Source organism: Rhincodon typus, chromosome 6 (assembly GCF_021869965.1).
Source record: "Rhincodon typus isolate 14 chromosome 6, sRhiTyp1.1, whole genome shotgun sequence".
Classification (NCBI taxonomy): domain Eukaryota; kingdom Metazoa; phylum Chordata; class Chondrichthyes; order Orectolobiformes; family Rhincodontidae; genus Rhincodon; species Rhincodon typus.
The window spans coordinates 19555895-19580949 of NC_063337.1; the positions used below are offsets into that span (position 1 = coordinate 19555895).

Here is a 25055-nt window from a genome sequence, read left to right on the forward strand (position 1 = left end):
ATTATGTTGGTGCTGGCTTGATGGGTCAAATAGTCTATTCCTGCTCTTTGTCTGGACAGAATACAATGGAGAAACCATTCCAGTTGTACAAGGATCAAGAATCAGACCAAACTCTTCATCCAAACTAGCTGTCAGGAAACGCAACATGAAAACCAGAGCTGGTTGTTGGTGAGCTCAACTCAAAAAGACTTTCATGTTGAATACCAGGCACCAACATCTTGGGCATGCTCCATGGACACCAGCCACATGCACCCCACGTCCACAGACATGGGCATCTGACAATGTGCCAGCCTCCATGAACCCTCATAGCACATGTCCAATTACTAATGCTTCACCTCAGGCTGCACCAGCAACTTACATTGTTAAGCTGCAGCTTGGACACTTTGCCCTCAAGGACACGCACCCAGCTCCTAAACTGGATCAGGCCGTATCTCTGGGTTCTTTACTCACTGTCATAGCGCTCACTCACCCTGAGCCTTTTTGCACTTTGCCTCCTCAACTAGAGATACCTGGTTCATATTACTACTGTCTTGCCATGCCATATAGCACAGACACAAAGCTAGGAAGCTTACTACAGTTTTCAGCAGTCCTCAGTCCAGGCAAGAGGATAGCATTCACTCAGGGGATCCTGGCCCAGTAAATCAAGTACAGCTTCTGACTTAGTCCAGGTTCTGCTTTAGGCAGTCAGATTCATAATCCTCTACTCATGCAGTGAGAAGCCGATGGCAGCACACCACCTGTTTTGATTCTTTTTCCCAAGTGAGTGTGTAGGCAGCGCAAAGGGCATGCAGAACAAGTGATGTTGTATTTGAAGGCAGTGAGGGTGAGTGGGAAGATGTTGCATTCATTATTAAGAGTTGTAAAGAGTGAGCATTGGTGGGAGGTGGGTGCAGTAGCAGAGATTGAGTGTGAGGTATCAGAGAGAAATGGTTGCCAGAGTGGAGGACATTGACACTGTTCCTACAGTACTGGGCATTCCTCCAGACAGCTGAGACTACTTCAACTTGGGTAGCAACCTTGCACCCGGCTGGCATGATTCTGTGTTCCTGCCTCCAACACTGGTCTTGAGGGAAGAGGAAGTACCACCTGTTCACTACCCTGTCCAGCAGCATCACCAGGACCATTCCTGCAAAGCTGTGGCAAGCAGTTTCCCCTGTCTGCCAAGTCCATGGCAAATTTCAGGAACCATGCAGGACAGCTCCAAACGGATAGTGCTTGGCCGGGTGCCTTCTAAATATGGTAGCAGTACCAGGAATGGCAGCCACGTCCGGGATCTCCATGAGTGGTGAGTTGCTCTGGGATGGGACATAGTCACATGGGGCAGAAACCGTGTGCGAGTCTTACAGGGGCTCAAATGTCGATTAGAGTAGAAAATGTGGCAAGACAGAGTGTGAAAACCCACTCAGCCTTGCGGCGAGAATTATCCACCAAACTTGACATGACTCGCACTTGGCCAAAATATAGCAAGATTCCTCCAAATGGGCTGAACTGCCCCATTCTTCATAGTAACAATTCTGTGATTCTGTGAAATAACTTATGAGTAGTGAAAAGAGACATGTTTTGTTGAAGCTTTCATTATGTACTCATCAGGATATTTCATCAGGTAGATTGTAGAGTTGGAAAGGTATATGGTGAGTATTTCAGAATTTAGAGCCTAGACAATTTAAAGTATAGCTGTTGATCACAAAGTAAAGGGATTATGGATATACATTTGTCTAGGACAATGTCAAGCATGCTGTTGAATGGAATGCCTTCAGCTGCTTTGCCTTGTTCCAAGTATGAGAACTACTTTCATCAGCAAGTATATATGAAATGAAACATGACCTATGAACATTGTACTCTGGGAAATGAAGTTCTGAGATGAAAACTAAACTTATTGACAGTAATTTTGTCATTTAGACAGACAATACGCAAGTCACATGGAATTCTACCAGTGGTGTACTATTCCTGCTAGCACAGTCAGAAGTGTATGCCTCTCTAACTTACTCCCACCATTTCCTCTGCGCTTATTGACTAGCCTCCATCTACGAACCCTATATTTCCCAATTCTAGACACATATATCGCTATTCTCTGTACCCTATGATCAACAGCCGTGCTTTCAATCTGGGCTTTAAATGCTGAAATTCATCCTTATTTCTTTCCATCTCTTCAGCTCAATCACCTTGTGTAAGACTTTCCTTACACCTGCTCTGACCAAACTTCTGATTCCCCTCTCCCTTTTTATTGTCTGATTGCACTTGTATGAAATGCCTTGGAATGTCTACTTATGTTAAAGTCACTTCGACGTGTAAATTGATGTTAAAAAAATCACTCACTTTGTTGTCAAACTTTTTGTCATCAAGATTTAAGAGAAGAGATGTAAAAGATATCACAATCAATGGATGTATGGGTAAAGAAAAGTGAGAGTGAAAGGGAATTCTAAGACAGCAGAGATAGGTGAGAGAGACTACATTCTCCAAACTGTGTAACATAGATCAACAAATATTATAAACAAAAATCATACTTCTTGCCAACTTTCACATCATTATCTCCTATGTCCCAATTTGTCCATGCAAACATGTTGCACAGTAACTGAACTCTCCCATCATCACAATTACCTATTAGCTTTTAGATTTGAGAATTTGAATGTGGACCGTTGATCAGTAAGTTTGCAGATGATATGAAAATTGGTGAGGGTAGTAAGTAGTGAGGAGGACAGCTTTAGGTTACAGAAGGATATGGACTGGCTGGTTAGATGGGCTGATCAGTGACAAATAGAATTCAATCCAGATAAATATGAGGAGATGCACAAGGGGAGGACAAACAAGGCCTCCCCTTGTGCATGAATGGTCTCGAGGAAGCACTGAGGATCAGAGGCACTGCTGTGTGCATGTCCATTGGTCCGTTAAGGTAACAGGACAGGTAGATAAAGTGGTTAAGAAGGCATTTAGTATACTTGCCTTTATTAGCTGAAATAGAGTTTAAAAGCAGGGAGGTTATGCTGGAAGTATATAAAAACTTTGTTAGGCTACAACTAGAGTACTGCGTACAGTTCTGGAATCCACATTAAAGGAGGGATGTGATTGCATTGGAGAGGATGCAGTGAGATTTAAAAGCATGTTGACTACGCTGGAGAGTTTTAACTGTGAAGGGAGATTGGACAGACTGGGGTTGTTTTCCTTGGAGCAAAGGAGACCAAGAGGGACATAATGGAAATGCGTAAAATTATGAGAGGCACACACAGGGCAGACAGGAAGAAATAGATTAATGACTGGGAGCGTAGATTTAAGGCAAGGGGCAGGAGGTTTCGAGGGATGTAAGGAAAAGTTTCTTCACCCAGAGCGTTATGGGAATATGGAAATCACTGCCTGTAAGGGTGGTAGAGGCAGAAACCCCATTAGCCCAAGGCATACAGGCTCTAGGCGCCAAGTGCTGGAAAATGGATTGATTTTTGACTAATGCAGACTTGTTGGCTGAGGGCCTTTTTTCTATGCTATAGACCTCTTTGATTTTATTCAGTTTTGTCCTGAGGTATTCTACCATGGGAAATTTTACCTCTTCATGAGTCAGTATCTAGCACAGAGCTGATAGCAACAAGAAAATGACTGTGACATTCAACACTGTTGTTTGAACTCTCAGTCTTGGCTGAGATAATATATACCTGTGAGGAAGTAATCTAGGTACAACTACAGTGCTTCAAACAATGTACCTTCACAGGAGATGAGCGCAGTGGACTACGTCCTCTGGATGAATTGCATTGGCCTGAAGGTTTGTTTCTCAACATCTTTAATAAGTATTCTACCTCAGATTTATAGAAATCTCTTTCTTGTACTATATTCTTCACAAATGTATCTAAAAGAAAAGGCGATTTATTTTGCTCATGTAAGCGCAGATGAGTTTCTCTATTTTCTGTTTCTGGAACCAATTCAAGATCTAAAATGAAACAAACAGAAAAGTTGAATGAAAAAGTGGTAAAAGCTTGTCAAATTAATTGTTTTTATTGCAATCTGCTAAGTATCATATTAGCTACTTTTATTAATTTTTTAAATATAAATTTTGTTCCGTGATCCAGGAGATTCTAATTTTTCTACTTTAAACTCCCAATTTTGGCATCGAAAATGCATAGGTGAGCAGTAAAACACTCTATTGATAGCATGAGCTAACGTCCACTTAAGTAAAGCCATTACTTGGTATTCCTCTCATTGTGTTGCCGGTACATCTTTGGATGGCCTTAAGCCTGGGGAAATGGACTGTGATCAGCCGAAATTATTTCACATAGACTTTTTAGGGTGTCAATAAAAGATCTTCATTCCAACTCACATTTGGGCTCAAATCTAGATCCCAGCAATCAAAGTGATAACAGTTCCCTACCCAATTCTTCCATTTGAAAATGACAGTTTTATCTGTTCTGTCATGTGGGACCAAATTAATTATTTTCATATAAAATGTGGAAACACAACCACAAAAAGAACAGGACAGACCTTCGCAGTCTAGGGAATTGGGGAACGAAGGGATAGTGGTCCACTGTGATTCTCAGTTCAAATCTTTTAGAGTTTTTTGAAGAGGTAACGAAGAGGATAGATAAGGGTAGGGCAGTGGATGTTGTCTGTATGGACTTTAGTAAGGCCTTTGACAAGGTCCCACAAGGCAAGCCAGTCACGAAAGTTAGGTCACATGGGATCCAGGGAATGATAGCTAATTGGATTTAAAATTGGCTCAATGGTAGGAAGCAGAGGGTGATGGTTGAAGGTTGTTTCTCAGATTGGAGACCTGCGTCAAGTGTGTACCACAGGAGTCGGTGCTGGGACCTTTGTTATTTGTTATTTACATAAATGATCTGGATGTGAATGTACAAAGCATGATTATTAAGTTTGCAGATGATACAAAATTAGGAGGTATTGTTGATAGGGTCATCAAAAATTACAGAAGGATCTTGATGAGATGGGGAAGTGAGCAGAGGATTGGCAAATGCAATTCAATGCAGATAAGTGTGAAGTGTTGCATTTTGGAAAGTCAAACCAAGGTGGGACTTATACAGTAAATGGTAAGGTCCTGAAGAGTGTTGTGGAACAGAGGGACCTAGGAGTACAAGTACATAGTTCATTGAAAGTGGTGTCACAGGTAGACAGGTTGGTGAATAAGGCACTTGGCATGCTGGCCTTCATCGGTCGAGACATTGAAAATAGAGTTGGAATGTTATGTTACAGTTGTATAAGTCGTTCGTGAGGCTGCACTTGGAGTATTGTGTACAGTTTTGGTCACCCTGATATAGGAAAGACATAGTTAAACTGGAACGTGTGCAAAGAAGATTTACGAGGATGTTGCTAGGGCTAGTAGGCCTGAGTTATAGGGAGAGGTTGGACAGGATAGGACTTTATTCCTTGGAATGTAGGAGAATGAGGGGTGACCTTATGGAGGTGTATAAAATGATGAGGGGCTTAGATAGGATAAATGCATATAGTCTTTTTCCCAGGGATGCAGAATTGAAAACTAGAGGCCATTGATTTAAGGCGAGAGGGGATAGATTTAAGAAGGACCTGAGGGGCAACTTCTTCAAGCTGAGAGTGGTGCATATATGGAATGGGCTGCCAGAGAAAGTGGTTGAGGCAGGTACAATAGCAACATTTAAAAAACATTTGGGTAGGTACATGGATGAGAAGGGTTTAGAAGGAGATAGACCAAATGCGGGCAATTGGAACTAGCTGGGTGGGCACCATGGTCAGCATGGATCAGTTTAGGCAAAAGGGCCTGTTTCCATGCTTTATTACTCTATGACTCTAAGTTATGCTGGTTATTCACTGAGTTAGAGTGGGTATTAACTGGCATAACATTTCCTGGCCATGCATCCAGCCATGTCCTATGTATCTCGTCCATGTGTCTGGCATTGAGCTCAGTGCTGGAGATGGTTGAAGGATCCAGGGAAGTGCAAACAAGTCCCTTGGAAATTTAAACATCTTGGACAATTTCAGCACACATGTAAATGTCAGCATATCCTCAGAGTTCTAATGCACAACTCAGATTTAAATTCAGATTTTTCTGCTCTGGACATTGGAAGATTTGGGCCAATGAATAAATAAATACTTAATCAATGAAATTATTGCATTACCTTCTCTAAAAATAGCAACACTGAAATACTGAAATAAAAAGGCAATTTTTATAAACACATATCTTGGAAAAGTCTACACTAAAAAGAGATAGCAATCATTTCACAAATTTTTTAGGCTTAGTGTACCTATAATTCTAAATTAACACTCTTTGTATGTTCCTTTTCTAAATATTACTTGCTCACACAAATTATCAATCTCGTAAATGGGTCTAAATGTCAAGGGAGTTAGCAAGCAATCTGACAGCAACGTGCCAGATTGAATAAGCCGGTTATCATTGACCAGAAATTCAACTGGACTCACCATATAAACACAGTGGCTACAAGAAAAGGTCAGAAGCTAGGAATACTGCAGCGAGTAAGTCATCTCCTGACTCCTCAAAGACTGTCCACCATTTACTAGGCTCAAGTCAGGAGTATGATGGAATATTCCCCACTTGCATGGATGAGAGCAGCCCCAAAAACGCTCAAGAAGCTTAACACCACCCAGGACAAAGCAGCCCGCTTGATTGGCACTACATTCACAAGCATCCACTCTCTCCACCACCAACACTCAGTAGCAGCAGTGTGTACTATTTACAAGATGCACTGCAGAAATTCACCAAAGATCCTCAGGCAGCACCTTCCAAACCCATGACCATTCCCATCTAGAAGGACAAGGGCAGCAGATACATGAGAACACCACCACATTCAAGTTCCCCTCCAAGCCACTCACCGTCCTGACTTAGAAATATATTGCCGTTCCTTCACTGTCGCTTGGTCCTGGAATTCCCTCCCTAATGGCATTGTGGGTCAACCCATAGCAGGTGGATTACAGCAGTTCAACAAGGCATCTCACCACCATCTTCTCAAGGGCAACTAGGGACGGGCAATAAATGCTGGCCAGTCAATGACACGCATATCCCACAAATGAATAAAAATGTTACTTACTACCAAGAAGCATTACTTTCTTATTATCACTAATCGTCTGTTTTCCACAAGTAAGTGCATGATATCATACAGTTAGGGTATATTAATAATGTAATAAAAGATAAAAGAAAAATGTCACTCAGACTAATAAAAACCTAAATATCCATCAAAAATGAGATGGTATTGTTTCTTTCAGGATATCATAGCCAGTAGTTACCCTAGAGTAGATTAATAAAACAAGTTTGTATTGTACTACTGCAAAGCAGAATAAATTGAAACTTTCCTGGCACACTGTTTCATTATCTGACCAATAGCGTATTTCGTATGGCATAAAAATTTGTTATTTGTAGGTTTCTTTTCCCATTTCTCTTGAAAACACTGGTCCTATAGCATGGAATCAAGGACACCAGCAGTCTTTGCCCATTTTTTGGACAGTAAGTAAGACAAGCTACCTGACTACAAAAACTCAAAAGTCAAGCTGATTATGCTGTCATTTGATGACAATGTGCATAGCCTCTCCAGCATGAGTTACTGGATTTCAATCAGGAATATCAACTTTGGGCTAAGGTTTACTTTTCTCCAGCATTGTTGGGCCACCAACATCATACAGGTTGCAAGTAGCTAACTTTACACAGAACAAGCATTACACCACAGAAATTCTTGGCCTAAACACCTCCTCCACATGACATCAGGAAATGTAATTGCTATCCAAGCTATCTAGAACCCCAAAATAGACAATTGTCATGATTTAAAACTTCAATAGCTAAATAATTTTGCTACCCAGAAGTTGTGAATTTAAAAAAAATTAAACGGTCTTTCCAAATAACAGCCAACCTGTATCTAGGAGCTTCTGAGCTTTATTTTGTTGGCACCTCTCAAAGTGAATTAATGCCCCATTGCTCCCTTCAGCCTTCGCCTGTAATTCTGCTCTAATTTCCTCAAGTTGCTGCTTGGATTTTGCTGTATCCTGGAGAAGGGGAAGAAGTAACTTTTAAAAAGTGGTGATTAATATAACATATCTAATATTTTAAAACTTGTTACTTGTTACAAAATAACAATTGAATTTTCTGTCGATCTAAACTCTTGCCCAATTCCAAGGCAAATTGGACGCAACAAACTTGCAAAGTCAGATTCAGTAAAATAAAAGCTTGGCTCTGATCTTTGTATCTGGTTTAATAGAGATTTTTTGAGAAAGAACTCACGTTCTTCAAGAAACCTGGCCAAACTAGTAGAAATCTAGCTTGTTAAAGCCCTAAGCAAGCTTAGTTAGATTCAATCTTTGAGTCTGGAAATAATGACCATTATTATTAATACTACAATCACACTAAATCAGCTTCAATTTTGAGTCTTCAAAATTACATAACACCACTTACAGATCTGAGTTTTACGATGGCTTGCTCCAACAAAACAATGTCCCTTTCTTGCTTTTCAATTTCAATCTATTATAAAGATATTCAATTATTATACTTCAACAATACAGTACCATCTAAAATTGTCTGTAAAATGATCACATTTGTTCCATGTATTTCAAGTAAGTGGTGCCTGCATCGTAATGCAGGTTACGCATACCAAAAGTTACATAACATGCAATATATACACAATTACCTATGATGCATGTACCTGCATTATGAGGTAACATAATTATGTCACCTTTCATTACCTTTTAAGGCATGAATATCCATATAAAATGAAATTGTTGCAGAGCTCCAAATAGGTTATTTGCAATGATTAGATATAACATGAAATAATATATGTACTTAAATGCTTCTTTAACAACTGCAGTCCATGTGTTGTGGGTATAGGAACATTAGAAATAGGAGCAGGAGTAGGCCAACTGGCCCATCGAACCTGCTCCACCATTCAATAAGATCATGGCTGATCTTTTTGCGCACTCAGCTCCACTTACTTGCCCACTCACCATAACCCTTAATTCCTTTATGTTTCAAAAAATATCTATCTTTTTCCTTAAAAACATTCAACAAAGTAGCTTCAACTGTTTCACTGGGTATGGAATTCCACAAATTCACAACCCTTTTGGGTGAAGAAGTTTCTCCTCAACTTAGTCCTAAATCTGCTCCCCCTTATGCCCTTCTGTTCTAGTTTCACTCGCCAGTGCAAACAACCTCCCTGCTTCTATCTGATCTATTCCCTTCATAATTTTAAGTGCTTCTGTAAGATCCCCCCTCATTCTTCTAAATTCCAACGAGTACAGTCCTGGTCTACTCAATCTCTCCTCATAAGCCAACCCTCTCAACTCCGGAATCAATGCAGTGAACCTCCTCTGCAACTCCTCCAGTACCAGCTACATCCCTTCTCAAGTAAGGAGACCAAAACTGGTCTCCAGGTGTGGCCTCACCGGCACCTTATACAGCTGCAGCATAATCTCCCTATTTTTAACTCCATCCTTCTAGCAATGAAGGACGATATCCCATTTGCCTTCTTAATTACCTGCTGCACCTGCAAACCAATTTGTGATTCGTGCACGAGGACAATCAGGTCCCTCTGGACAGCAGCATGATGCAATTTTTCACCATTTAAATAATTTTCCATTTTGCTGTTACTCCCACCAAACTGGACAACCTCACATTTACCAACACTGTACTCCATCTGCCAGACCCTTGCCCACTCACTTAACCTATCTATATCCCTCTGCAGACTTTTAGTGTCCTCTGCACATTTTACTCTACCACTCATGTCAGTGTCATGTGCGAACTTTGACACACTACACCTGGTCCGCAATCTAAATCATCTACGTAAATTGTAAACAGTTGTGGTCCCAGTACTGATCCCTAAGGCACACTACTAGCCTCTGATCACCAACCAGGAAAACATCCATTTATCTCCACTATTTGCTTTTTGTTAGTTAACCAATCTTCTATCCATGCTAATACATTACCCGTAACACCATGCAACATTATCTCATGCAGTAGCCTTTTATGAGGCACCAACAGTTTTGTTAGAGAGGGAGTTCCGTTGCCCATTGCAAACAGATAATACTTATGGTTTTCATTCTTCTTAATGAGCAGAATACAAAAGAAGGCTGACTACAGGTAACACTTTGTGGACCCCTCCACTTTTCCCTTTCCTCTGGCCGCTCAACCCATGACCAAAGAAATCCTTGGTACTCAAAGGAGGCAGACAGAAGAGAGAGCTGAAGGTAGGGAATTTGGGCAGGTTCAGCTACATATTAGTTACAGCAACAACACTAGCTATTTCCATTCACATGCTAGACGATCACATAAGGTATAAGAGTAAACTACATAATAAATTTTTCATGTCTTTCAACCATAAGTCACATAAACTTATTTTGTATCCCCTTCTTCTCTGTTCTTCTGTTCCTTGCCATGTAGCAGTTATCCCATTCCTCATTGCCCAGAACTGTGTTAAACAGTAAAATGAGGGGAAACAAAGTATATGTTGGCTGGATGAGCAGTGCACAAGAACTGAGAAAGTGAGACTAAAATAAATTCTGCTCTTATTACACTATTCTAGGGCTTTCCACCAGCACTTTGAGAATCAAATTCTAGTGTGACTTTCACTTACCAGGAGATATGCTCATCGATAGCCAGCAGGAGAAATGCATATAAACCATTACAGGGCATCAGGCACACAAACAAAAGGTTTATGGGAAGGAGAAGAGGGACGGCTTGTGGCTCAACAGTTAGCACTACTGCCTCACAGCACCAGGGACCCAGGTTCGATTCCACCCTCGGGCGACTGTCTTTGTGGAGTTCGCACATTTTCCCCATGTCTGCGTGGGTTTCCTCCAGGTGCTCCAGTTTCCTCCCAAAGTCTAAAGATGTGCAGGCTAGGTGGATTGGCCATGCTAAATTGCCTGTAGTGTTCAGGGATGTGTAGATTAGGTGGGTTATAAGATGATGGGGCTGGGTGGAATGCTGTGAGTGTCAGTATGGACTTGTTGGGCCAAAGGGCCTGTTTCCACACTGTAGGGATTCTATGAGTTCTATGAGAGAAACAGAAGTGGACTTCTTGGGCCCTCAACCCTTATCCACTATTCAAGTAGATCACAATTAATTTTCTACCTCAACGTCATTATCTCTCACTGTCCCATACCCCTTTATCTTGGAATTATACAATCCCTACATACGGAGGCAGGCCATTCGGTCCATCGAGTCTGCACCGACCCTCCAATGATCATCCTACCCTGACCCACACATGCCCCTAACCCTGTCCCCAGAACCCTTCATTTCCCCTGGCTAATCCACCCAGCCCACACATCCATGGTCACTGTGGGTAACTTAAGAATGGCTAATCCACCTGACCAGCACATCTTTGGACTTATGTCATTAATATTTAGAAATCTTCTAATTTCTGACTTGAATATACCCTTTAACTGCTTTCAAACATATAGGTAGAGAATTCCAAAGATTCCAAAGCAAGAAAATTCCTTCACATTCCTGTCCTAAATGATCTACCCCTTATTCTGAGACTGTGTGCCTAGTTGTAGACACCATAGTCAGAGAAAAGTTTCTTCCTCCATCTTTTGAGCCCTGTAAGAATTTTGTATGCCAAAATGAAGCTAACTCTGATTCCTTAAAACTCCAGAGAATACTGGTCCAGTGTCTTCAGTCTTTGTTATGGGATAATCCTGCCATCTCAGGAATCAGTCTATGATATACAAAGTTGCACACAATACTCCAGCTGAGGCCTAGTCAATGATTTGTAAATGTGTTCCTTGTTTCTGTTTTCTATTCCAAGGCTTACAATGCCAAGTATTCCATACGCTTTCTTAATGGCATAATTAATTACCTACTCACCTTAAAAGATATTTGAATTTGCGTCACTCAGGTTCTCTGCTTGTGCACTCACCACAAGATACCATTTAGATTATACTGTCTCTCTATATTATTGTCCCCAAAATGCATCTCTTTAGACATATCCACATTAAATTATTCTTGCAATGTGTCAGACCGTTGCACTAGTCTGTCCCTCTTTAAATTTGCTACTACTGTGTAATGTTGCAAAGTTTTACATCAAACACAAGTTCCAAAACTGTACTATCCACACAAATTACATAGAATTCCTACAACGTGGAAACAGTCCATTTGGCCCAACAAGTCCACACTGCCCTTCCGAAGAGAATCCCACCCTGACTCATTCCCCTACCCCTGCATTTCCCCATGTCTAACCCACCTAACCTAAATATCTCAGGACACTATGGGTAATTTAGCATGGCCAATCTACCTACCCTGCACATCTTTGAACCGTGGGAGGAAACTGGAGCACCCGGAGGAAACCCATGCAGACACAGGGAGAATGTGCAAACTCCACACAGACAGTAGCCCGAGGGTGGAATTGAACCTGGGTCCCTGGCGTTGTGAGGCAGCAGTGCTAACTACTGAGCCACCGTGCCGCCCGTATAAGATGCAACTTAACGGCGGGTAACAGCAACGAAAGTGGGATGTAACAGGAAAAGCAATGGTGCACATACAAACTCTAAAGACCCTGCAGCATACATATCTCCAGCCAATAAGAGAGTGGTAACAATAACTCGTGGCCTCTCATAAAAGTGAAAGAGGAGTTAGTTGAGATATTGGATAGTCTAAACATTGATATAGAGGAAGAATCAGAAAGGCTGGCAATCCTAAATGTTGTAAATCATCAGTATCAACCCAAGGATGCAGGGTAAAGGAAGGAAATTGCAGAGGCACTAGGCATCATCCTCCAAAAGGGTGGAGTAATATTTGTCTCAAAACATTAATTTATTCTGCCATTGATGCTGCCAGACTTGCTGAGTTTCTCCAGCACCTTCTGCTTTTAATTCAGATCTCTAGCATTCATAGTACTTTGCTTTTACCAAGGTCTCACAGGCTGCACGAAGGTGTGGAGCTGCTCTCCTCTCACAGTGAACTTTAAGTATTTCCCAATATGCTCTTATATGTGATGCCACCTTTCTTGTGTCATGTGGAGGGTGGGGCTGGTACAAGGTATTACTAACGCATTGCACTCACAATCTCCACTACCTTGTACAGTATGCATCTGAATAAGGTCTAATATGTTAGAAGGCCATGGTTCTCCTTATCAAATGCATCCATGTCTTATCGTATTAAGGATAATAGTGAACTGACATTTGTATGTGCTGTGACTGCTGTTTAATAATAAAAGGCTGCTTTGTTTTTAATATTCTCCACATAGACTCAATGGAACTATCCCCAATGGATCAGCCACAAGTGCTATCAATACAAGTGCACAATGAAGGCCCACAGAAATACAGGAGGTACTCATGCAAAGTGAGATGAATACGTGGCCAGAGAAATAGCATAAGAGGAAGGGATTCAGACTCCAGGGACATTAAGATTACTTCTGGGGAAGGTGGGACCAGTACAAGCATTTGAAAGGCATCTTGATGGGAATATGAACAGGAAGGGTTTAGACAGATATGGGCCAAATACTGGCAATTGGGACGAGATTAATTTTGGATAGCTTGTCAGCATGGACAAATTGAACTGAAGGGTCTATTTCCATGCTGTACAACTCTATGACTCTATGACAGGATGCATCTTTGCAGGACCACGATCAGTGCCCTTGGGAGGGCTATTTGCTGGAGCTGTCAGGGAGGGTATAAACTAGAATGGCAGGGGGACAGGACAGAGGTGGGAGAAACAGGAATTGAAACTGGAAGTAGAAACAGAAACAGAAAGGTAAGGAACAGAAGTGGAAGACAGAAAAATTGGGACAAAAACAAATGGGACCTCAGTGCAAAATAAAGCAAAGATGAGAAACAAGGTTAAAAAGATAAATCTAAAGACTTTGAGTCTTAACACAAAGAGTATTCACAATAAGGTAGATGAATTAGCAGTGCAAATCAATATAAACAGCTAAGGCATAGTCATGACTCCAAAGACATGGTTGCAGGATGACCAAGGATGGGAACTGAATATCCAGGGTATTTATTTTTTAGGAAGGACAAACAAAAAAGGAAAGTGGGGTAGCACTGAGTAAATCACTATAATCGTGAGGAAGGATATTGGCTCAGAAAATCACAATGTGGAATCTGTATGGGTGGAGATAAGGAAGACAAAAGAGCAGAAAATATTCTTGGGGGATGTATATAGACCGATAAACAGTAGTGGAGATATAAGTGAAGGCCCTAACAAGAAATCAAAATGCATGCAATAAGGGTACAACTGTAATCAAAGGTGACTTTACATTACAAATACATTGGACAAACCAATCTAGTAATAATACTGTGGAGGAGGATTCCCTGAATGTGCAATGTGATGATTTTGAGACCAATATGTTGAGGAACCAACTAGAGAACAGGTTTATTCTAGACTGGGTGCTGCTTAATAAGAAAGGATTAATTAATAGCTTTGTTGTGTGTAGTCTCTTGGGGAACAGCAACCATAATTTGGTATAATACTCTATTAAAACGGAGAGTGAAGCCGTCAAATCTGAAACAAGTGTCCAGAATCTAAGTAAAGGGAACCACATGGGTATAAAGGCACATATTGGTAAGGATGGATTGGGGAACCTTATTAAAATGGTAAACAGTGGATAGACAATGGTTAATATTTAAAGAAGGCACGCATAAATCATAACAATTATTCATTCCTATCTGGTCCAAATATTAAAAAATCAAAGGTGACTCAATCATGGCCTTCGGGATAACCCAGAAATTGTATTAAAGCCAAGAATAGTTCCAGGAATGAGAACTTTCAGGTACAAGGATAGATTGAAGAAATTGGGACTGTCTCCTTAGAGAGAAAACTGAGAGGTGATTTGATAGAGATTTTCAAAATCATAAGCAGGCTGGATAGAGTAGATAGAAAGAAGCTGTTCTTACTCATAAAAGAAAAAAGAATGAAAGGGCAAAGATTTAAAGTGATATGCAAAAGAAACTAAGGTGATGTGGGAAAAAACTTTTCACATAGTGAGTACTTAAGGTATAGAATGCACTGCCTGGAAATGTGGTGGAGGCAGGTTCAATTGAGGCATTCAAGAGGGCATTTTGTGATTATTTGGATAGAAATGGTGTGCAGGGATAAGGAATAAAGGCAGGAGATTGGCACTAGGTAACAGAACTGGTGTACTTGCAATGGGCTGAATGGTCTCCTTCTGCGCTGTAACAATTCTGTGATTCAAAGAGGGCCCATATAAAATTGCCAGAAAAAGAAGCTAGCCTGAGGCTTGGTAGTATAATAGAATTCAGCAAAAGAACAGAACTTTGGTTAGGTCATAGCAGTTCTAGTCACTATACTATAGGAAGGATGTGATTCCACTGGAGGGGCAGCAGAGGATATGTTGCCTGAGATGGAGCATTTGAAGTACAAAGGGAGGCTGGATAAGCTTCGGTTGTTTTCTGCGGAGCAGAGATGGCTGGGTTGGGACTTGACTGAGGTGCACAAATTATGAGACAAATGAACAATGTGGATAGAAAGCAGCTGTTCTCCTTAGCTGAAGGGTCAATAACAAGAAAACACGCTTTGAAAGTGAAAGGCAAGAAGTTTAGAGGGTGGTGGGAGTCTGTAATACACGGTCTGGGAGGGTCTTTGAGGTGGCTAACCTCACAACCTTCAAGAAGGACTTGGATAAATACTTGGTGTGGTGAAATTCAAGACTCTAGGTCTAGGGCAGGAAAGACCACTTTCCCACTATTAGTACAGTTGGTAGTGTATTTCTGGTGGTACAATACCAACAGACCAAAGGGCCTTCTTCTGTACTGTATGATTCTACAGTTCTATGAGAACAAAAGTTTGATCGGGAGTCGGGGAAATAGAATACAAGAGCAAAATTGCAGAAAATGTAAAAAAAAACTTACGGTAAACATAAATTATGAAATTAACTTTAAACTATTTGGATAAACATTTGAAATGCCATAGTATACAAGGCTATGGGCCAAGGATTGGAAATGAGATTAGAATAAATAGATGTTTCAGAACCAGCCTGGATGTGATGGGCAGAAGAACAACTTTCCATGCTGAAAAAAAACTCCATGACTCCAAAAGCTTATATAAGTATATGAAGACAAGAATAATAATAAAAACAAAGGTCAAAACAGTCAGAATTTGGGGAGATTATAATGGGGGAAAAAAGAAACGGCAGAAGAATTGAACACATAGTTTGGTTGTCTTCACTGAAGCATTTTAAAAGGATGACGGGAAATCTGATTGAAACATATAAAATTCTGATAGGACTGGACAGAGTAGAAACAAAGAGGAGGTTTTCCTTGGTTAGGGAGTCTACAACCAGCACTCATGGTCTTAGGATATGGGTTAGGCAATTTAGGACTGAAATGAGGAAACATTTCTTCAAAATGGAGTTAACCAGTGGAATTATCTACCAGAAAAAGGCGTAGAAGCCGAATCACTGAATATATTCAAGACTGCGAGGGATGATTTTTTAACCTCTAAAGGCATCAAAGGGTGCAAGGAGAAATTGGGAATATGGTATTGAGAGATAGAAGATCAGCCATGATCATATTGAATGGCAGAGCAAGTTCGAAGGGCAGAATGGCCTACTCCTGCTCCTAGTTTCTATGAAAAGATTCTAAATGAAGAACTGACAGGATGTGGAAAAGATATAGGAGGCAGCCAATTTTTCATTCTCAATGTGAGGCTCTTTGCCACTGAATGAGGATATCTTGTGACACCAGCACGGAACTCGGTCATCTGCCAGAATATTCCAGGTACAGACGGTATACACATTGAGCTGAGGGGGCCATATTGTTACGCAGCTGAATCCATTTAAGGAAAAGGTTCCTTTTGGTCTATGTCCAAGTCATCTGTGGTTATTGGAACCACATCTAAGAAGAAAGTGTCCAGTACCCTGGAAGTTGCCATTGATGCATATAGCCTTAACTTTCAGGATCCTACTTCTTTTCAAGGGTTGGATGACTCACAAGGCTGGCTACTGGGACACAACAGCTACCCTTTTCAACCATGGCTAATGGCTCTGTTTCACTGACTGAGGCCATGTGTAGACACAATGGCAGCTCAATTCTTCCAATAGAGCTCATTGTTAGCGGTCCCTCGCAGAGTCAGGGTGAAGCTGTAGGTGATTGTACAGACAAATGCAGCTACTGATATATTTGGGGCAGAAGGTAGACGCAGGATTGGGTGGGTGGGGCTCCTTCCACTGTTTTCACCTGGCTTTGGCTTTTTCCTATAGAAAATCTCAAGATGCTTGATGCCTTCCAAGATGCGCTCCTCCACTTTGGACAGTCTTGGGCCAGGGATTCCCAGGTATCTGTGAGAATGCTGCACATCGCCAGTGAAGCCTTGAGCTAATAGAGCTATTGTGTCGCAGACAATAGGCCTCCTCAAGATGAAGTTCCAATGCTTGGATAGGCCTGCATAATCCTTGCATGCTGTGTTCTGGAAAATTGGAGAAGGCAAAGAAGTGACATGATGCATGTTGAAGATCTAGAGAGCAAAGGATGAGGACATTTAGCAGAAGGAACTTCACCTTTCCCATGACAGACAGCAGGAAGCAGCCGGGACTTAATTGACAACTGCTTCCAATTTAGCCGAGTGGTAACAGTCATTCATTGATAGTAAATCTATTGCTGCTGGAAAGGCAAGTAGATCCCGTTTATACCCCAAATACAAATGCTGCTATTTAGTTTCTCCTTTCTTCATTCTTCCTATGTCCAATAAAAGTTAACACTAACAACTGTTTGAAGGCTTTACAGCATTTCACACTCCTATGCTGAACAATAACATGTTCTGCTACAATGAGACAAGGAGAGGATGTGATGCACATTGAAGATCTGGAGGAACGGCAGCATTTTCTGAGGGAAAGCATGAGGACATTGAGTTGGAGTAACATCACCTTCACCTTGATAAGAGTGCAGCACTGGGGAAAGAGTATCAATCCTATAGACTTGGTTCTATCATCATATGGCACATAGGAAGGGTGGCTTCTGTAGTTTCACTTGTAGCTGCAGCTAAAATGACAGTCAATCAGACAGGCATTGATTAAACAGTATCAACAAATTTACACATGTGGCATTCTATTTACAATAAAATGTCAGCTATACCATTTATAAATCCTCAGAAGGATTTCTTTCCCTTTGCCCTTCCATACATCCGTAATCTGTAACTTGGGTGCAGAAAGCCTGCCCCATAGAGAAAGCGAAGACTGTTATCTTGGAGGTTTAGATGGATGATCCTGGCAGCATTTGTAGCTAGAGGGCTTAGGCAAGCTGAGAATGTCCTGGCTAGATGCAGGCTCACTCTCCTTAGCCTGAACTTCCACAGGGTTGGGGGATTTAGGCAGAGTGGAGGTAGAGGGGGCAGGCAACTCTATAGTGTCCCGAGAGGAGACTTCTGCAGGGGGTCAGTATGTGGGTCCTCCTCCAGCTGTGTGTCTATTGGCACCAGTCTGACCCCTTGAATGGATGGGGCTCCTTAAGTGGAAAGCACAAGCTTCCTCATTCCCCTGTCGCCTTATCATTGATGCTTACTGCCAATGGCTAAAATGGACTGAAGATCTACATACATTTCTGCCAGCCATGAACATTTTGCTAGACTTTGCTGTCGATGGCAGCTATCAACCTGACCAGAGACAGCCAGATACTCGCATACTAGAGCCAGCACAATACTAATAGCACTGGCAGACTGCTCTGACCTTCAATCCAGTTACAGTGTCTCTCCAACCAGCCTGTTAACTGTTTCTCTTTTCACAGATACTGCCAGATTTGCTGAGTTTCTCCAGCACTTTCCCCTTTCCCCTGACTTAGCAGCTGCCTTATTTTCGACAGTCAGTCAAGAGCCAGCAATATGGGACATTTCTTCCTTGGCCAGATTCGAGATGTAGTAAGCAGTATATACAGGGTCCTAGATAGTAGGAACTGCAGATGCTGGAGAATCCGAGACAACAAGGTGCAGGGCTGGATGAACACAGCAGGCCAAGCAGCATCATAGGAGCAGAGAGGCTGACGTTTCGGGCCTCGACCCTTCATCAGAAAAGGGGGAGGGGAAGGGGGTTTTGAAATAAATAGGGAGAGAGTGGGAGGCGGATAGAAGAGGGATAGAGGAGAGGATAGGTGGAGAGGAAACAAACAGGTCGAAGAGGCGGGGATGGGGCCAGGAAAGGTGAGTGTAGGTAGGGAGTTAGGAAGGGGATAGGTCAGTCCAGGGAGGACGGACAGGTCAAGGGGGCGGGATGAGGTTGGTCGGTAGGAGATGGAGGTGCGGCTTGAGGTGGGAGGAGGGGATAGGTGGGAGGAAGAACAGGTTAGGGAGGCAGGGACGAGCTGGACTGGTTTTGGGATGCGGTGGGGGGAGGGGAGATTTTGAAACTTGTGAAATCCACATTGATACCATTGGGCTGCAGGGTTCCCAAGCGGAATATGAGTTGCTGTTCCTGCAACCTTCGGGTGGCATCGTTGTGGCACTGCAGGAGGCCCAGGATGGACATGTCGTCTGAGGAATGGGAGGGGGAGTTGAAATGGTTCGCGACCGGGAGGTGCAGTTGTTTGTTGCGAACCGAGCGTAAGTGTTCTGCAAAGCGGTCCCCGAGTCTCCGCTTGGTTTCCCCGATGTAGAGGAAGCCACACCGGGTACAGCGGATGCAGTATACCACATTGGCAGATGTGCAGGTGAACATCTGCTTGATGTGGAAAGTCTTCTTGGGGCCTGGGATGGGGGTGAGGGAGGAGGTATGGGGGCAGGTGTAGCACTTCCTGCGGTTGCAGGGAAAAGTGCCGGGTGTGGTGGAGCTGGAGGGGAGTGTGGAGCGGACAAGGGAGTCACGGAGAGAGTTGTCCCTCCGGAAAGCAGATAAAGGTGGGGAGGGAAAGATGTCTTTGGTGGTGGGGTCGGATTGCAGATGGCGGAAGTGTCGGAGGATGATGCGTTGGATCCGGAGGTTGGTGGGGTGGTACGTGAGGACGAGGGGGATTCTTTTTTGGTTCTTATTGCGTGGACGGGGTGTGAGGGATGAGGTGCGGGAGATGTGGGAGACACGGTTGAGGGCGTTCTCCTCCAGAACTTCCAATTCCCCGGTCCCCAACACCTCATCTTTACCATGGACGTCCAGTCCCTCTACACCTGCATTCCCCATGCAGATGGCCTTAAGGCCCTCCGCTTCTTCTTGTCCCGCAGGCCCGACCAGTCCCCCTCCACTGACACCCTCATCCGCTTAGCCGAACTCGTCCTCACCCTCAACAACTTCTCTTTCAATTCCTCCCACTTCCTACAGACAAAGGGGGTAGCCATGGGTACCCGCATGGGCCCAAGCTACGCCTGCCTCTTTGTAGGTTACGTGGAACAATCCCTCTTCCGTACCTACACCGGCCCTAAACCCCACCTCTTCCTCCGTTACATTGATGACTGTATCGGCGCCGCCTCGTGCTCCCACGAGGAGCTCGAACAGTTCATACACTTCACTAACACCTTCCACCCCAACCTTAAGTTTACCTGGACCATCTCTAACACCTCTCTCCCCTTCCTGGACCTCTCTGTCTCCATATCGGGCAACCACCTAGAAACCGATATTCATTTCAAGCCCACCGACTCCCACAGCTACCTAGAATACTCCTCCTCCCACCCACCTTCCTGCAAAAATGCTATCCCCTATTCCCAATTCCTTCGCCTCCGCCGCATCTGCTCCCAGGATGAGGCATTCCACTCCCGTACATCTCAGTTGTCCTCGTTTTTCAAGGACCGTAACTTCCCCTCCTCGGTGGTCGAGAACGCCCTCAACCGTGTCTCCCACATCTCCCGCACCTCATCCCTCACACCCCGTCCACGCAATAAGAACCAAAAAAGAATCCCCCTCGTCCTCACGTACCACCCCACCAACCTCCGGATCCAACGCATCATCCTCCGACACTTCCGCCATCTGCAATCCGACCCCACCACCAAAGACATCTTTCCCTCCCCACCTTTATCTGCTTTCCGGAGGGACAACTCTCTCCGTGACTCCCTTGTCCGCTCCACACTCCCCTCCAGCTCCACCACACCCGGCACTTTTCCCTGCAACCGCAGGAAGTGCTACACCTGCCCCCATACCTCCTCCCTCACCCCCATCCCAGGCCCCAAGAAGACTTTCCACATCAAGCAGATGTTCACCTGCACATCTGCCAATGTGGTATACTGCATCCGCTGTACCCGGTGTGGCTTCCTCTACATCGGGGAAACCAAGCGGAGACTCGGGGACCGCTTTGCAGAACACTTACGCTCGGTTCGCAACAAACAACTGCACCTCCCGGTCGCGAACCATTTCAACTCCCCCTCCCATTCCTCAGACGACATGTCCATCCTGGGCCTCCTGCAGTGCCACAACGATGCCACCCGAAGGTTGCAGGAACAGCAACTCATATTCCGCTTGGGAACCCTGCAGCCCAATGGTATCAATGTGGATTTCACAAGTTTCAAAATCTCCCCTCCCCCCACCGCATCCCAAAACCAGTCCAGCTCGTCCCTGCCTCCCTAACCTGTTCTTCCTCCCACCTATCCCCTCCTCCCACCTCAAGCCGCACCTCCATCTCCTACCGACCAACCTCATCCCGCCCCCTTGACCTGTCCGTCCTCCCTGGACTGACCTATCCCCTTCCTAACTCCCTACCTACACTCACCTTTCCTGGCCCCATCCCCGCCTCTTCGACCTGTTTGTTTCCTCTCCACCTATCCTCTCCTCTATCCCTCTTCTATCCGCCTCCCACTCTCTCCCTATTTATTTCAAAACCCCCTTCCCCTCCCCCTTTTCTGATGAAGGGTCGAGGCCCGAAACGTCAGCCTCTCTGCTCCTATGATGCTGCTTGGCCTGCTGTTATACAGGGTCCTAGTTGGGAAGGGGAAAAACTTGACCTACTCTTGGGAAATAGGGCAGGACAGGTGACTGAGGTGACAGTGGGGGAGCGCTTTGGGGCCAGGGACCATAGTTCTATTAATTTTAAAATAGTTACAGAGAAGGACGAAACTGGTCCACAGGTTCAAGTTCTAAATTGGGGCAAGGCAAATTTTGCTGGAGTTAGACAGGAGCTTGCAAGGGTTGATTGGAGTAGTTTGTTTGCAGGAAAAGGAACTTCTAGCAAATAGGAAGCCTTTAAAAGTGTGATAGCTAGAGTTCAAGGTCTATATGTTCCTGTGAGGGTGAAGGGCAAGGTTGGCAGGACTAGGGAACCCTGGATGACAAGAGATATTGAGGCTTTGACCAGAAAAAAAAGGAGGCATGGCTCAGGAAGAGGCAGCTGGAATCAAGGGAATCCCTGGAGGTAGAAAAGGGGATACAGGAGTTTACTGAAGAAGGAAATCAGGAGGGTAAAAAGGGGGCATAAGATAGCTTTGGCTGAGAAGATTAAGGTGAATCCAAAGAGATTCTTTAAGTATATTAAAGGAAAAAGAATAACAGAGAGAGAATAGGACCCCTCAAGGACCAAAGTGGACATTTACGTGTGGAACTGCAGGAGATGTGCAAGGTCCCCAATGAATATTTCTCCAATGTGTTCACCGTGCCGCAGGACATGAAGACTTGGGAAAGTTAGTGGCGATATCTTGCGGACAGTCCATATCACAGCAGAGGTGGTGTTGGAAGTATTAGAATGTATGAAGGTGGATAATTCTCCTGGTCCTGATCAGATATATGCAAGAACCCTGCAAGAGGCTAGAGAAGAAATTGCAGGGGGCCCTGGCTAATATTCTGCATCATCGTTGGCCATAGTTGAGGTCCTGGAAGACTGGAGGGAAGTGAATGTTGTGCCCTTATTCAAGAAGGGCTGCAAAAAAAAACTGGGAACTATAGACCAGTAAGCTTAACATCTGTGGTAGGTGCTTGAGAAGATTCTGAGAGATAAGATATACATGCATTTAGAAAGACAGGGTTTGATTAGGAGTAGTCAGCATAGCTTCGTGTATGGGAGATCATGCCTCACAAATTTGTTAAGAGTTCTTTGATGAAGTGACCAGGAAGGTTAATGAGGGCAGTAGATGTAGTTGATATGGATTTCAGTAAGGCCTTTGATAAGGTTGCACATGGTGGGTTGCTCTGGAAATTTAGATTGCACAGAATGCAGGGAGAGCTGGAAAACTGGGTACACAATTGGCCTGATGGTAGGAAGCAGAGAGCAATAGTGGAAGGATGCTTGTCGGACTGGAGGCCTGTGACTAGTGTTGTGCCTCAGGGGTCGGTGCTGGCCCATTGCTGTTTGTCATCTACATCAATGATTTGGATGAGAATGCACAAGGCATAATTAGTAAGTTTGCGGATCACACTAAAATAGGTGGTATCGTGGACAGTGAGGAAGGTTATCAGAAATTGCAGCAGGATCTTGATCAGCTGGGGAAGTGGGCCAAGAAATGGCAAATGGAGTTTAATATAGGTATTGCATTTTGGAAAGTCAAACCAAGGTAGGAGTTTCATGGTGAATGGTAGGGCCTTAAGGAGTGCAGTGAAACAGAGAGACCTTGGAATGCAGGTGCACAGTTCTCCAAGAGTGGAGTCACAGGTAGACAGGGCAGTGAAGAGGGTATTTGGCACACTGGCCTTCATCAGTCAGGGCACTGAGTACAGAAGTTGGGAAGTTATGTTGCAGATGTACAGGACATTGGTGAGGCCACACTTGGAGTACTGTGTTCAGTTTTGTCACCTTGCTCTAGGAAGGATGTTAACAAACTGGAAAGAGTGCAGAAGAAATTTACAAGGATGTTGCCAGGACTCAAGGGACTGAGTTATAGGGAGAGGTTGGACAAGATAGGACTTTTTTCTTTAGCATGTAGGAGACTGAGGGGGGAATCTTATCGAAGTGTACAAGATCAAAAGAGGCATGAATTCACCCAGTCTTTGTCCCAGGGTTGAGGAACAGGACTAGAGAGCTTCACTTTAAGGTACAAGGGGAAAGAATACAGGGGAACCTGAGGGGCAACTTTTCTTTTTAACACAGGAGGGTGGTACGCACATGGAATGAGCTGCCAGCGGAAGTGGTTGAGGCAGGTACATTAACAACATTTAAAAGGCACACGGACGAATACATGGATAAGAAAGGTTTAGAAGGATATGTGTCAAGTGCAGAGAAATGGGGTTCGCGTGGATGGACATTTCGGTCGGCTTGGACGCATGTGGACCAAAGGCCTGTTTCCATGCTGTATAACTCTATGTGTCAGTAATGTATTCACCAGAATGTAGACCCAAGTCTAATCTAGATAAAGTATCCACCAGGATAACAGTATCTGAGTTGGTGAAGTGTGCAGGAGACTACATTGCCTGTGCATCCTCTGAGAAGCTGTCACTTGTTCCTCAGAGGCAGAGGAGGAGCTGGTGGCAGGAGGGGCACATCTCTTGCAGCTGGAGGTTGTGGAGGTGCTGCTGCTGCCTGCAGGGAATGAGTTGAGTAACAGAAGTAGCAGTTTGCACATTTTAAGAATTTATTCACATAACTGACAATGGGAGAGCAGCGCAGCTCATCATGATTGATCACACTTTGTTGTCAAGACATAGAGCTCTTACCAGCCCCATATTAATGATCTGTATCTTCTCCTGATAGGTCCAGATTCCTCTCCTAATATGGGAATTGGAGGCAAATATTAGCCCATATCAACCCTACTGTGGGGATTTTCTCCTACAGTGAGACAAAGGGACGCTTTTCAGAGTCAGATATTAGTATTGATGCAGGTATAGGAAAGGTAGTGAAGTTTCTCAAGAGTGCGTAGGAAGTGCAAGGGGAATGAGGGGTTAATAGTTGAGTCAGGGGATGAGATGAGTGCCGTTGAAAGAAGAAGCTGCATGCAATCAGGAGAGTTATGGACTAATAACCTTAGTGGAAGGTGGGTACTGTAGCAGAGTTAGAGTAAGGGTAAGGTAACAGAGAGATGGTGACATGTACCCTTGCAGCATTGCTGCACATTCCTCTGGAACATGGCAATGGCACTGACCAGAATGGAAACTTCTACGGTTTTATGCTGGTGGTCCAGGGAAGGGGAAACATCCCTCCAGTCTACCACCCAATCCACTAGAAACTCCTCCAGGTCCCTATCAGTAAAGCAAAGTGTCAAATGATCTTTCAGCTATCTTATTTTCAGTTCTTCAGAGACAAACCTTGAATGACAATTCCTGGCTTGTAGCATCTGACATGGTGCTCTGTTAGAAGTAACACATGGC

At 43.7% G+C, this 25055-nt stretch overlaps 1 protein-coding gene across 1 annotated transcript in view; it reads right to left on the reverse strand.

Moving 5' to 3' along the window:
- Nucleotides 1-25055, reverse strand: part of tsga10 (testis specific, 10) — a 93711-nt gene that overhangs the window by 61834 nt on the left and 6822 nt on the right. The window contains exon 2 of the mRNA XM_048598055.1: nt 3690-3913. Within this exon, the coding sequence (XP_048454012.1) occupies nt 3690-3764 (75 nt within the window). The 5' untranslated portion in view covers nt 3765-3913. The remainder of the gene's footprint in view (nt 1-3689; nt 3914-25055) is intronic.